The 13,991-nt window shown below is 43.8% G+C and overlaps 1 protein-coding gene across 1 annotated transcript in view; it reads left to right on the top strand.

The window, feature by feature from the left end:
• The window catches only part of LOC102058833 (ATPase family AAA domain containing 3A), a 28,678-nt gene extending 14,926 nt beyond the window's left edge, over nt 1-13,752 (top strand). The window contains exons 12-16 of the mRNA XM_055704901.1: nt 1,235-1,286; nt 2,185-2,255; nt 5,749-5,916; nt 6,512-6,620; nt 13,340-13,752. Of these exons, the coding sequence (XP_055560876.1) occupies nt 1,235-1,286; nt 2,185-2,255; nt 5,749-5,916; nt 6,512-6,620; nt 13,340-13,519 (580 nt within the window). The 3' untranslated portion in view covers nt 13,520-13,752. The remainder of the gene's footprint in view (nt 1-1,234; nt 1,287-2,184; nt 2,256-5,748; nt 5,917-6,511; nt 6,621-13,339) is intronic.
• The last annotated feature ends 239 nt before the right edge of the window (nt 13,753-13,991 follow it).

Here is a 13,991-nt window from a genome sequence, read left to right as displayed (position 1 = left end):
AATTTAAGTGAGATTAGAAAAAGTTGGAAGAGAGATGGATGAAGACTGCTGGATGCTTCCACTAAAGGTTTCTCTTCCACAGCGCTGCTTGGGTCTGAATTTATTCTCTGTCCCCAAAAACTTTGGTGTGTTTGAACTTCATACACTTCAGATAGACATCTTACAAAAGTCATGATCAGAAGTTACATGTGTCCATATACATCAATATTTTAACCTCCAGTAACATTGAAGGTTTTATTCTGGATATCCAACAATGTTAGCTGTTGTTGTACTGTGTTGCCTTTATTAGCTGAAAGCCGTTGTGATAGAAGACTCTTCTCTGCAGAAACTGTAGCTGAGAATATTTTCAGAAAAGCTGGAGTTGAGTAAAAGATGTTAATAGGCCCTGAAATCCCTTGAAAGAAAGCTGGTTTTGAAGCTAGGCAAGAAGGTAATAAAAGTTGTGACAGCTTTATGAGCAACTTGGTTCTGTTATTGATAAGCATCTTTATGCACTCTGTCTCTTGGGAAGAGCACTACCCTTGGGTTATAAGTGAATTTATTTTTGTGAATTATTCATTGACTTTATTAATTCACTTCTCCACAGGTAGTAAAACCGTTACATTACTGCTAGTGTGGTTTGGAAAGGAAAAACCCCACAAAATAACAAAGCAAGTTGCAGGGGAGGACTCTGGTTTGAGGTTTCAGAATGGTATAAGGAGAAAAAAAAATGGCAGGAAAATGCCATTGTCACCAAGGTTTCTTGTATGTTTGTGTAGCTGTCTTGTGCCCTTGCACACGTTTCTCGAAGTATAAAGTAAGCACTCTCAGAAACATAGGGAGCAGGTCTAAGTTTCAGCTCTACAATCTAAAAGATCTCTTCCAACTTGGCAGCAGCATGCTAACATGGCTAGATACAAGCCCCTTGCCATACCATGCCTGTGAAAACTCCCATCTTTATTTAAAAAAAATCTGAATAGCAGAAAACAAAACTCCAGGGGTGTGGAGTCAGATTTAAGTCATAAGGTGTCTTAAGCTAATAACTAGTTTTAACTGTTGGGGTGGGCCAAGTGTGTGCAACAGAAAAGTTGCTGTGGCTCAGCTGAGAAGCGTTGCCTTGAGAAAGGAATTTGCTTGTGTAATCCTTTGGGTTTACAACTGGTCATAGTTAGGGGTGCCTGGCAGTGGGACAAGAGAATCCTTGAGCCATTTGAGCCTCACTTACCTGTTACTGTATAGTGCTTTCATTTCGCAGGCTCTTGCTATTTGTGGATGAAGCGGATGCATTTTTGCGGAAGAGGGCAACGGTAAGTGCTTCCTCTGTGTCTGTTATCTCTGCATGCTGCAGAGTTAGTCAGCCAACAGCCTTCTTGTTTAACCTGATTAAGTAGCTTCAACCAGCAAAAGATTAAAACTGGCAGGTGCCTTATACTCACCTAATTAAATAAGTGATGCAGAGACAAGAAATTAGCATCTTGCAGCCAAATGGAATGAGCATCTCAAGACTGACTTGAGAATTCCTCCTTGCAAAAGATGGTTGACAATCTTTTTGGAGGTTTTGCAGGTGACTGGGCAGTAGGAAAGAAAGGCATATTTTGAAAACAGGAGAAGATTGTTCACGCTGCAGAGCTGGTATCCTGCTGCAGGGTTTGGTTTTTTGTCCCGACAGATACGTATCTTGGGAGTTTTCATAACAGAACTGCTTTTCACTATATTAACGAAGCTACACTAGCGTCTTCCCCCATACGAATGATTTATGTTTTTGAAGTCACTGTACTGTATTTTGAACCTGGACCTGCTACTTGAATCCCAATGGTCTATTTAAAGAGCTATCCCTAGCAGATTATTTTGAATATGTGAAGTGAAGCCTCTGCTGTGACTTATTTTCCTGTACGTATCTTATTGGACTTCCCAGCTAAAATGGTGTTGAGCAGGGAAAGCCACGTAGGTCAAAGGTTAGAACCTTGGGTTTGAAACCACAAGGATCACTGAATGTCTGCGGGTAAATACTTAATCTCTGCTGGAAGCTTTAATTCTTAACCTTTTTCCTCAGCATATAAATTGATCCTTTTTTTCCAAGGTATTACAGTGCTTTGGATTCTACTATAATGCTTGACAATAACAGAACTGGCTTCATCAGTAATGCTGCTTAAAGCTGTGACCTGTCTTAAGCAGCTGATCTTCTTTTGGATTTCATCTTTGCAGGAGAAAATCAGTGAGGATCTCAGAGCAACTCTAAATGCATTTCTGCACAGAACGGGGCAGCACAGCAACAAGTAAGTATTCAGTTTCAGCCTTTACAGCAGTTGGTATTTTGCTGAATTGAGGAAAGTCTGTAAAGAGTCTGTGGTGTGCAAATTGAAGTTGGAAATTGTGCTACTAAGGAGCTGAAAAAATCTGTGTAGAATATCCCCTTTTCAGTTCATATACTGAATGTAGCTTGCTTGTGCTTTATCTTTTCCTGGGAATTAGAACTCAAAAGGGCTGTACACAGGGTAGAGATCAGTGCTGGTAAAAAGGGTGTTCGTTTGGCCCACATTAACAGATGTGCAAAACTGAACTGCCCTTCAGGACTACAATTCCCTTACATATGATACGTGGTGGCGAGCAGTTCCCTTTATATGTCATCCATACGGTGTGAGGCTCCCTTCCAGCACTGTAGGGAGATTGTTTCCTGAAACAGGGATGTACTTGGTAATCTTGATTGTTTTAATGAGTATGTTTTCTTTCTTTGTAAGTTACTGTTATTTATACAAGGATAGAATTGGGCCCGTGAAAATCAGGACCGCAAAAGAGAATGCGGGGTTGATACTGGCTTGATGTTTCATGATCTCTTTAAAACTGCTTCAGCTGCTGCTGCTGCTTTGAGCTGCTCTTTCTCTCCAGTGCTTTCGTGGCCTTTCCTGTGTTGTGTGTGTGTGTGTGTGTGTGTGGTGGGGGTGGGTTTGAAACTTCAGGCAAACGAGCATAAATCCAACTCCATTTCTTTGGCATGAGCTGTCTGCTCAATATGGCCGCGTGCAGCATTGTGCGCCAGTGTAGGAATCCCTGAGCTGTTTCCTTCGTGGCTGCTAATAGATTTACTAAGCACAGCTGATGGCAGGGCTGGCTTGACAGATGTGTGCATCTGTGTGAATTTCATGGCCAATCCATCCATGTTTATTTCATCACGCTGATGCGAACTTTCTGCAGAGCACTGCTCAGTTTAACACGAGCCATTTCCTGGCTCTCATAAGAGAGGTGACCTTTCCTTGACTTTTTTCAAATAGTCTTTAATTTGTTTTGTTGGGTTTTTTTGCGTGTGAACTTTACTTAGTTGTTAAAATTCTTTTACAAAGAAATTGAGCCAAGAAAAGCTGTCTCTGTCTGTGGGAAGGTGAGTTTCTCAGTGATGAACTGCTCCCTTAGTAAGGTTGTAATGAAACACCTGTTAGAGTAACCTCATGACATTGAAATAAATATTCTAGAAGGTCATTGTTCACAGGACAACAGCGGGGCATTTTCTGTCCTTGGGGTCTCTCTTGAACTCGTTAAAACCAATGCAGTAACTGTTAGTTGCTTGTATGTACCTTTATTTGTCACGGGGAGGTGCCTTGAAAGGTGTGCCCTTCTGAATTTAATAGCTTGCTGTTGAGCCTGCAAGAACCTTGCAAGATCCTTGGTTTTCTCTTTGGGATCATAGCAAGTGTCTTCTGAAATGGTACATAGAATTGCACTATAAATGCCAAGTTGAGTATTGTTAAACAATGTTGTACTACTGTTTAGGAGAAGAAATATATATTGGCTAAATACATATGTTCTGTGGGACCCAGAGCAAACGGTGCTTAAGATAAAAATAGTTTTCCAAGGTGAAAAATGTAGATATCCTGAGCTCCTAGATGATGTCTAAAAATGTCTGTTGCCCTGTACCTGCAAAGATGCTGAAGATGTTTAGGTGGAACTGTAGAACTTTATTAATAAAGAATAATAGCGTGTATGTTCCAGCTTTAGATGGTTCCCTTTTTTCTGGGAAGTAGTCTTTTTTTCCAGACTTGTAATGTCTTCATCGCCGTGGATGTGGCTAAGTTATGTTTTTGACCGGATTGAAAATTGCACTGCAAGGGAGTGACTGGTGGGGGGTGGTGAGGGGACAGTTCTTCCCCCTGATGTTAAATCGCCTTAGCAGAGCTCTGGGCTTGCTTGGTGGGTGCTGTGCCTCCGCTCAAAACAATCGGGCTGTCGTTTTGTCAGATGTTGAATTCAACCCTAATTTAAGCTGTGAGCCGTGCTAGGAGACTGAACACGTCCTTGTGATTCACACACTGTTTTTTACTTCTGAATAGCTTTATTGCTGCTTGGGGCAATAAGGAGCCCTGTATCCGTGAGCTGGAGTTTACTTGAATGTCTAATAGTGCGTGTAAATGTAGCTGTTTTGGTGAGACCCTGAGGAGTACTGTTACTTTACCAGTGAATTGTTATCAACATAGCCAAGTATTGTGAACTGGTGCCTTAAACTTTCCTCCCAAAGAACTTTCTGAGTCTTCTTGCTGGGTAACTGACTGTGCCTGCATCTCTTGCTCATTTATATCGCTTTCATGGTAGAAAAGGCATGAATATCAAGTTGTGTGTCAGTCCTTTATTCAAGCTGTGTTTCTGCAGGGTTTTGGGGGAAGTCCTTGTTGGTCGAAAAGGAACAGTTTCACGCCTGTGTGGCTCTTGGGTTGGCAAAGTTACTGTCAGATATGACAGCCGAGAACACGGCACCCAGTAGACTAGGATTTAAATAGACTGCAAGAATGTCAATATTCCAATAGCTGTGGTTAAAAGCCCATTTCAAATTATAATGCACTGTTAAGCTAGTATCATCAATTAAACCATTAAAGTAGAACTGGCAAGGGGAGGAAGCACCGTTAAAAAGCAAAAGAAAAGGCTTCTGGCTTCAGAATGCTGCATGAGAGAGCAGGACCTGGAAGCTGGCACATCTGTCCATGGAGCAAAACTTGGTAAAACAAACCAGCTTTGTTTTATGGTACCAATTGTGAATGCATCTCCTTCTGCACACATTTAGTTGGTAGCAGGAATGTGTTGTCAGACTTCCTTGAAGGAAACCAGTCAGCTTTTTCCAGCTGCAGAATGACCGTTGTGTACGCAGACCCTGCAGTGGTACGCTCCCCTTGTTCTCGGGGTAGGATGAGTCCATTCAATGCTCTGCAGCTCGTTGAGCAGGCTGAGGCTTCAGTATTGCTGTTGGCTTTCGCTTCGACAGCTACCTTCAGAGCAGGACTAAGACTGCCCCTCATGATTCTAGGGTGCTGGTGCAGTCAGCAGCTTGAAGTCAGTTCCCCAAACTGGGATTTAAACTGGAGATATGTATGTGCCAGAGAACGTCTCTCCATGTTGTCCAGCCTTGTCGTGAGGTTTCAGATTTAGAGGTCTCTGGGAGGTTGTACTCTTGCTAAATGTTTGTGACATTCCTGACTTGAGGGAAATTGTGGATAAAGTGATAAATGAGGCTTCCATTGCAAGGGTAGGCTGGGGAAGGCTGATGTTGGAAGCCGAAGTACTGAGCCAAATGCGTTTCAGTTCACAGTAGCTTAAACTGCACTGCATTTTAGTATGTCGCTGGAAATGCTGTTACAAAGCTGTTTCTAAGGAATCTTTAGACATGGCAGGTGATGAAATGCCTTTGATACTGGCCATGGCAGTTCCCAATGTTCAGACTGGTTCATTGATTTTTAATGTTATTTTTATGGGGTTTTCAGTCTTTCCTCTGTTGTTTCGTACTTCCAGGTTCATGCTTGTTTTAGCAAGCAACCAGCCTGAGCAGTTTGACTGGGCTATCAATGACCGAATAGATGAAATGGTGAACTTTGATCTTCCTCAGCTAGAAGAACGGGAGCGGCTTGTGAGAATGTATTTTGATAGGCACGTCTTGAAGCCAGCCACAGAGGGTAAACAGTGAGTATCCCTGCAGAACTCTCCCACCGTACAGGATTCTCTTTCTTTTATTGTTTTTCCTTCACCTCCTTTTCTGTGTGTTCTGTCACGCCATCTATAAACTCACTTTAAACAAGTAGTACAGATAAGACTTGGAGAGGTGCCTCTTGCTGTCCTGTTACGGGATGAGATGCCATCCTAGAATTTCGTGCCGTGGTTTGTTGTGCCCTTAAAATTTAGGAGACCAGTTACTGCACTGGAGGCAGTAATGCAAGTAGGAACACTGTTGGAACTCCTCATATCCAAGCACTTGTCTTTGCTTGGCTTAACAGAGACAAATCAGACCAAGTGACTTGCTTCCTTGTGAGCTGTGCAGTCTTGCACTTTCTTGGTCTTAATCCAGGTACGTACGTTTCTTTGTGCCACAAAATCAGGCTTCTGGGCCCAGGAGAACAACTTCTCTATTCAGACTGGATCTTTCTACAGAGATTGATCCGATCTGATCTTTGATTTCATTGTAAGTGTTGCTCTTTACAAAGCCCGTCTCTGACTCCCTCACCCTTCTGCCCTGTCATGTGGCTACCTGTAAACTAATCCTTGTTCTTCTGCTTTTTAGACGTTTGAAGCTGGCCCAGTTTGACTATGGGAAAAAATGCTCAGAGATTGCGAGGTTGACAGAGGGTATGTCTGGCCGAGAGATCTCTCAGCTTGCTGTGGCATGGCAGGTAATTAAGGCTTTGATCACTGGGCTTCTTGGTTCATTTTCCCTTTCTGGAAGGTTTTTGTCTTTGGTCTTGGAGTCTCAGATCTTAGTCTCACTGTAGAAGTTTCATTATGTCCATATGGTGGTACTAAGAATGCTGCTAGCTCTGGGGCAGGTGTCAATATCTGTGTAATTCCTTGTCTTGTAAGTAGGAACAGTTTTTTATAATCGCTAATGGGAAAGGCCTTACTGAATTTAAGTACAGCAGGTGAATTAGGAATGGGTTTAGGTAAATTATGCTGGCCATTGCTCACGTTCCAGCTCAAGAAGCTCAACAGAAGAGGTGCCTGACGTTGTTGGCCATAGGTATGACAGCTTTAGGACACTAAAACATCCTTCTGACCTGCTTTGTTCTAAACACTTTTTTAACACAACTTAAGTAATGGAAGGAACTAAACTAACTGGAAAATGGAGCTGAAAAGCCTAGGTACTTCTATGTGCATGGCACCTATATAGAAGTAAGAAATGCAGTCACTTTGAGTACAGTTGTTCACATGCTCAGCAACCTTAAGCACTTTTTTTAATCAGGTTTCACCTTGTTTTGTCACAGCTGCTGGTTTTCTACTAGATTGTGTATATATAAACTAACCTAGTAATATCAGTTTAAGGAATGTGCTCCAAATTGTATGTCGTGTAACTTACTAATGTCAGCTTTCTTTCAGGTATTGTAAAACCAAAGTTGTTTGTTGCTTGGGTTTTGTAATTTAGTTTAGCCGTTCACAAACATTTTATAAAGTTTGGGCATTTCATTTCTCCTCCAATTTTTTTGCCTTTTTAAGGTAGAGGAGGTATTTATCCTTTCTAACCTATTGAACTGCAGGATTCATGAATTGAGGTCCAGAGCAGCCGTTTGAGTGCTGTTAGTCCTTATTTTATTCTTTGTATGTTAGCACACAGCTGGTTAATTTTAGTATGTGAATTTTGTGTTCTCAAAAGATATTTCAAAACATGTGCTGTCATCCGAAGATGTATATAAAGCTTTATTTTTAACTTGCTTCTGTTCTCTAACTGCCTGAAAACATACCGGATTAGTACTGTTACCAGTTCAGTCAAGAAGCTTAGCAAGATGCTTGACAAGTATTTGAGACTGCGAGATGTGGCCCGTGTTGATGGGTGTTAGGTGGCCTGCCAGGGTGACCGGTTAGCACGTGGTCAGACACCATGCTGGAGAGCTGACAGGTTGAAGGAAGGACCAGAATCTGGGCCATTCTGCCTTTCACAGAGCCAGCAGATCATGGCTTCATGTCTTCCAATACTTTTTGTGGGCTTCTGATTCTGAAACCCAGGATAAAGACCTAAACTCAGTGATGGTGACGTGGGAGAGAAAGCAGACCACTAACTGTCATCTAACTTCTTTGTTTCTCTTTGTTTAGAAGAGAACCTCGCTACCCATGTATGTGGAAGGCTTTGCTGCCAGGCATTTCCTGTAACAAAAAAAAAAAAAAAAAAAAAAAAAAAAGATAAATGACCCTTTGCTTTTTATCAGCTTTGCTTTTTATCACCCTTTATCTCCTAGCTTGTCATTACTCCCTGGGAATGACCTCGGTTTTTATCATTTATCCTTTAAGTGATCTTGAAGGAAGGGAAAGGTGGGGGTGACTAATTCCTTAGTGTTGTTGCTCTGATTGCTTATTTTAAAATGTACCTTATAGCACCAGAACTATTAACAAGGTTCTACGTAAAATTGCAGCAGGAGGTTATGTTCCTTTCTGCTGTCATAAAACAGTCAAAGGGCTTTAAAAAAAAAAAATGCAGGAGAGGATGGGCAAAACGCTATGAATTGCTTGAAGCTGCAAGAAGCTTCATCTGTGTCAAAATCAAAGTTGTTGGTGTTCTGGAACAGGGGACTTCATATTTTACCCTTTTTGATCAGGAAAGGAAGCGTGATGTGTCATGGTCAGTGTTAAAATAGCACAGGCTTTTTGCAGCTAGTGGCCAGGCACAGGGACTTCTTTCCTTGGGAGATGGCTGGGTGGATACAGTTCACTAGCAGGTTTGTGAGGGCGTCCGAACAGGGGTAAGATTTCTGTATGGGACACTGCCCTGGGAGCTGCCTGCCAGAGCTGCTGATCCGAAGTGCTGCTGCAGGATCCTTTTTCAGTCCTTGGGTCACGGAGGTTGGAGCTGTAACTGGCTGGCGCTTGGCTAGAGTTTTACAGAAGGCTGCATGTCTGCTGGGTTTGGCTCGCTGACTTTTGTCTGTGGCAAGATGTATTAACACCTGCCTTTTGTTTTTTCCTAGCACTTCAGTAGCTGTGGTTAAAAGCTTTTCTGCCAGCAGATGTTTTAAGGCCTCTTAACCCAAGTTGATCTTGAATGGTATTGGTGTTTTGGGGCCTGGGTCGGCTCTAACTGCTCGTTATAGGTAGCTCTGTAGCTGATACAATGCGCTCTCCTATCAGGCATTTCCACTGTGCTGGTACACCTCTGTGTATGGCTGTACTACGAACTGGGTCAGGGAGCTGATCAGAATTAAAAATAGCTTGGCAAGACAAGTTAACTGCATAGCTGCGCTGGTGTCTGGGCAATCTGGGGTGTGTCAGGGCTATGCAAACCCACGTAACTGGCTCAAGAAAATGCTTGTCACGCTTTCCTCAGCTGGATGCAACAGCTGTAAGGTGGTTGTATACTACGGACAGGACTGTTAACTCTTGATCTGGTCATCTTTTAAACTCCTGTATGACTGAACTTCTGCTTCAGGGTGCTGCTTGCCAAAGATGGCTGATCTGGGAAGTGACCTGATGTGAGCAGCACCTTTGTGAACACCCACCTGAATTTTAATCAGTTTGCAAGGTACAATTTTGTCTCCCTTGGATGTGCGGAGCTATAAGGAAGCTATAAAAGGACTTAACCTGAGGGTTTAGGGAGCCTCTTGTGACACTAGTTAAGGTGAACATCTGGATTTCCTACTCAGTTTTCTACTTGCAGTTGGTTTCCCCCCCCCCCCCCCTCCACACAAAGCATTATGTCAGGTTAACAACATAGGCAGGAAGAGTTTGAGATGATGTTCAAGTTGAGAAGATGAAGGGCAGGAAGAGCTGAGAAAAGGGAAAACCAAGGTGTCTCCCTTGCCAGTTCTGCCAATATTGCTTTTAACAAAAACATCTCTGTTAAGCCTGAGCGATAGCTGCAGCTTTCATAGAATTAATTCCCCTATAAAGCTGGTCTTGAAATTGCTTGGCTGTCATCTACATGGAGTTCTAGTTCACTGTTGTTCCAGTCTGGCTGAGTTTGTCCTGAATTTACCAAACAGCAAAAATAAGGTGCAGGAAAGCAGAGGGTGTAACCTCTAGCACTGGGAAAAATTGTGCTGTCTGGCACAGCTAATAGTCTGCATGCTAGAAATGCACTCTAATCTGTTCTGCAGAAGGCTGAGCATTCGTTTTTGTCCTTGTGCTTTTCCATTCCTCATATCTAATCCTTCATGAGTACAGCATGGATTAGATGCATTTATACACTTCAAAATTCCCTTCAGATCTGTTTATAGTAACATGCAGACTTTCTAGTTCTGCATGCTGTACTTAAACCTATTGATATGCTTTGAATAAAATGTCAAAAAAGCAACCTTTCGCTATTCCAAGCTGTAGTCTCTAGAAAATGGTTCTGGCAACACTTCAAGAGAATTCCCAGGAGTTTTATGTCCCAGTGTTAATGACAGAGGTGAGCTTCCTATCATTTCTTTGCCTTTTGTGCCACTGACATAAATACCTTTTTGCTCCCTGAACCCTTTTTATATTTTAAAAGTATCATCTGCCTGACCAGGTTATGGGAAGAATTTAACATTTCTGTAGTGGTTGTGCTGAAGGACATTATAAGTAAGTGGGGGGTGGGGGGTGCTTGTGTTTTGGGGTTTTGAGCAGGCTGTTTTCATTGTAAATGTGATTCAAAAGATACAGATTAGTTTGGCCAAGTTAAAATAAACCATGGTTCTTGGCTGAAATGAAATATTAGGTCATCTGGGCTGGACTGGTCATCTGTGCTCCATTCCTCTACTTGTCCCCTGAATATTTTGTGTTCAGATTATTTCATAATTGGATTTGAGTTGTAAAACAGGAATAGTTGCGCTGGAAAAAATGGGTTAAAATTTGACCATGCAGAAGGAAGGCAGAGGTATGCATATAAATGAAGCTCAGTACCACTTTTGTGTGTGTGCAAGCTACTCCCAGAAGGGACAGCTGCTTCTCCCATTTGCTTTCTTGACAGCTAGGGCCTGAGGCTTTCTATAAATAGAAAGTCATTGAGAAAATCAACAGAGCGTGAACTGCACAGCTTTGCAGGAGTTTCCACAGTTGAATTTATGGTCTATGCAGTAGCAGGGAGGAAGGGAAAACATCCTCTCTATTCTGTGGAGGCACATAACGCACATCCCAGGAAAGCACTTACTCCATTTTAAACCACGAAATCCTCCTGGCTGGAGGGCTGCATTGACAAAAGGATGCTGGCTTGTTTGAGCTTTGAGTCCCCAATCATATCCTGCAAAAAAAATATTTTAAAAAATGAAAAAAAAATAAAAAGAGGGGGGAATGGGTGGGTTATGGGAGTGAGAGATATCTACAGAGAGGAGACTTCAACTGAACAGAACCTTTCCACTCTGCCTGTCTTAGAGCAGTGAGAGAAGACGGGTCATGTCGTGATACATGTTGTATGAATAGTTGTGGCAGCAGGCAGCTTATGGGTGCAGGGCTCTGCTGGTGGTTGTGGGCAGTAGCTGCCTCGCTGTGTTCAGGGTGCCTCCTGCTCAGGTGTCGACTACAGAGCACGGGTGCCTTTATGCAAAGTGAATTCTCTATTTGCAGACCATCTATCCCTCTGCAGTCCTTGCCTGCAACCAGTGTTTACTCCTAACTTGAAGTATGAGCATTAGCCTCACTTGTCACTCCTGCCTTAAGGTAGGATTACAAAGGCTTTGCGCAGGGAAGGATTTGTGTTGGCGCTTCTTGCAGCAAAAATCAGCGCCTGCCAGCTCTGTGGTTACATGTGGTTTGTGCAGCGAGACCTCTTGTGATCTGACAGGTTCTCCAAAAAGGGCTACCAAGTAAGGGCTGGAAAGCAGGCTAGATGAGGCTGGACACCAACTTGGGTAACCTATTGCTCATTTCTTGAAATAATTATCCTTCCTGCAGTGAGGTAGCACCAATCTCATAGGCAGGTATGATCTACTGTAGTGGGCTAGTCAGCGCTGTGATGATACTGCGCGGTGCAGCAGCTTACTTGGTGGGACAGAAGACAAACCCCAGGCATCGTTGGACAGTGGGTGCAGAAACTGATCGCACCATAACTTCTTTCTGTGGCGCTTTTGCAGTAAACCTTGTTGCACATGGTATAACTGATGTTTTGCACCGCTGATGATTTATGGAGCCTGTATGTAATACCTTAGAAGCACACTTCAGCCTGTCATGAAAGCCAGCATTTGTATTCCAAACTGGGACCTTGGGGAACACCCTGCAGACAGAAGGGCTGGCATGTGACAATCCATGATGTGATGGCTCAGTGGAAGGAGAGCACTGTGTGAGCTAAAGTTTGGGACTCTTTGGGGCAGGTGACATGGGTGTGAGAAGCTGGAGGGCATCCCACCCCGATCAGTGTCAAGCTCCCTCGCTCGCGTAGCTGTACAGGGAGCCACGGTGCTGAGCCGCATGCAGGAGCGCTTGCATAGGGAGTAACCAGATTTAGAAATCTGTAGCTTAGAGTTGGTTTGTTACCTTGGAGATGGGTACAGCTAACAGTGTAAGCATCCTTCCCTTCCTTGGAGGGTACGGCTGCTCGTGTTGTCATCTGCAAAATGTCCAGCAGTGGAGTCCTAGCTGTCCTAGGACAAAAGTAACAATCCTTTCGCTGCAGCTGACGAGACATGGCACCCAGTCTAAGGGTGGTCCTAAGCTGCCACAAGAAATCTTGTGGGATGTTTGGTAAGGATGTCAGTAGTTTCCAGCCCTTTCTGCAAGGAACTGTAATCAAATTTGTAACCGCCTATCCAAGTAGCCGCAGGACCAAGTGTTAGTTTACCAAGCAGAGGTGAAGAGTCAGGAGTTGGGGTATGAATGGAGGAGGGAGAAAAGGGAATGTCCCACGGGAAGATGGGTATGGGGTAGGAGCTGAGCTGGCACAGAAGTGACGCAGGGGAGATTCCTAGCAGAACACAGAAGAGCAAGGTTAGTACGCATTGGACATCACTGTAGAGATGCCACATTGCCCATATTCACTCTAGCACTGATGTCAGTTCTCCTGTGTAAGTGTTGAAAACATTTTCTGTTGTCTTGGATGGAGTCATTCAATCACCGTATACACCTATTACTCTTTACCTTATTGCCTTCATACGTGCAGCACTTTTAAAGCAGGAGAGGAAATTTAAACAAGCGAAGTGTGACTTCAGCCTAACCATACCGGCAGTGTTCAGCATTAGGAACCTGTGGCCCTGTCTCTTCCAAACGCAAAGATTCTCCTCCCGGGAAGTCAGAGGCAGGTAGGCGAAGGTGCTTGTTACTAGCTCAGAGACAAAGGCTTTAGCGTAGCTGTGAACGCTTCTCTGTGCTTGGGCAGTTGGTGTGTTTCAGTCCCTGGTACAACTGCATCAAGGAAAACCTTTCTGATGGCGATAGGCCAGATTGCTCTGGGTACCACTTCGCTGGTCCTAGGAGTTGCCATCACTAACTTATGTCGCTTCTGCCTTTGCCTCTCCAGGCTGCAGCGTATGCATCGGAGGACGGTGTTCTTACAGAGGCCATGATCGATGCCCGGGTAGCTGATGCTGTGCAGCAACACAAACAGAAGATGGAGTGGCTGAAAACAGAGGATGTTGAAGCAAGCAAAGGGACTGACAGAAACCCACTCTTGCCTTTCCCCAAAGGAAGCCCGGTGTGAGAAGCCTGCAGGCTTCGGACCAGCATGTGTGGGGAGGCAGGCCTGGGAGAAAGCTGGGAGAGTCTTTTGGGCAGATGTTTGGTGGAATTGTGTTGAGAGAAATATGTCCATTGGTGCAAGGGAGGGGGTACTGCCTCAGTCCACCTTTGATTTCGTGTTTTTAAAGTGCACCAAAAACCAAAATGGTTTAAATAAGGCAGAAGCAACTGCATTAAAGGACCCCCTTGCTGAAATACCCTCGACTGTGTTGGTCTGTATGGCCTGTCTTGCTGGAGGCTGCAACTCCAAATCCTTTTCAGCCACTTGACACTGTTCTGGAGTGCCTCAGTGACGTGGGCTGACCTGTCTGAGCCTACTACTCCTTTGTCCTACTACCTAACTTTGTAGGGTTTATGTTCCAGCAGAGATATTTGTCACCTTATTTTCCACAGATCCTGCCTGTGACGTACCTCCTTGGTCACATCTCTGTGGC

This window comes from Falco cherrug, chromosome 3 (genome assembly GCF_023634085.1).
Source record: "Falco cherrug isolate bFalChe1 chromosome 3, bFalChe1.pri, whole genome shotgun sequence".
Classification (NCBI taxonomy): Eukaryota; Metazoa; Chordata; class Aves; order Falconiformes; family Falconidae; genus Falco; species Falco cherrug.
This window is presented reverse-complemented; position numbering and strand designations above follow the sequence as displayed.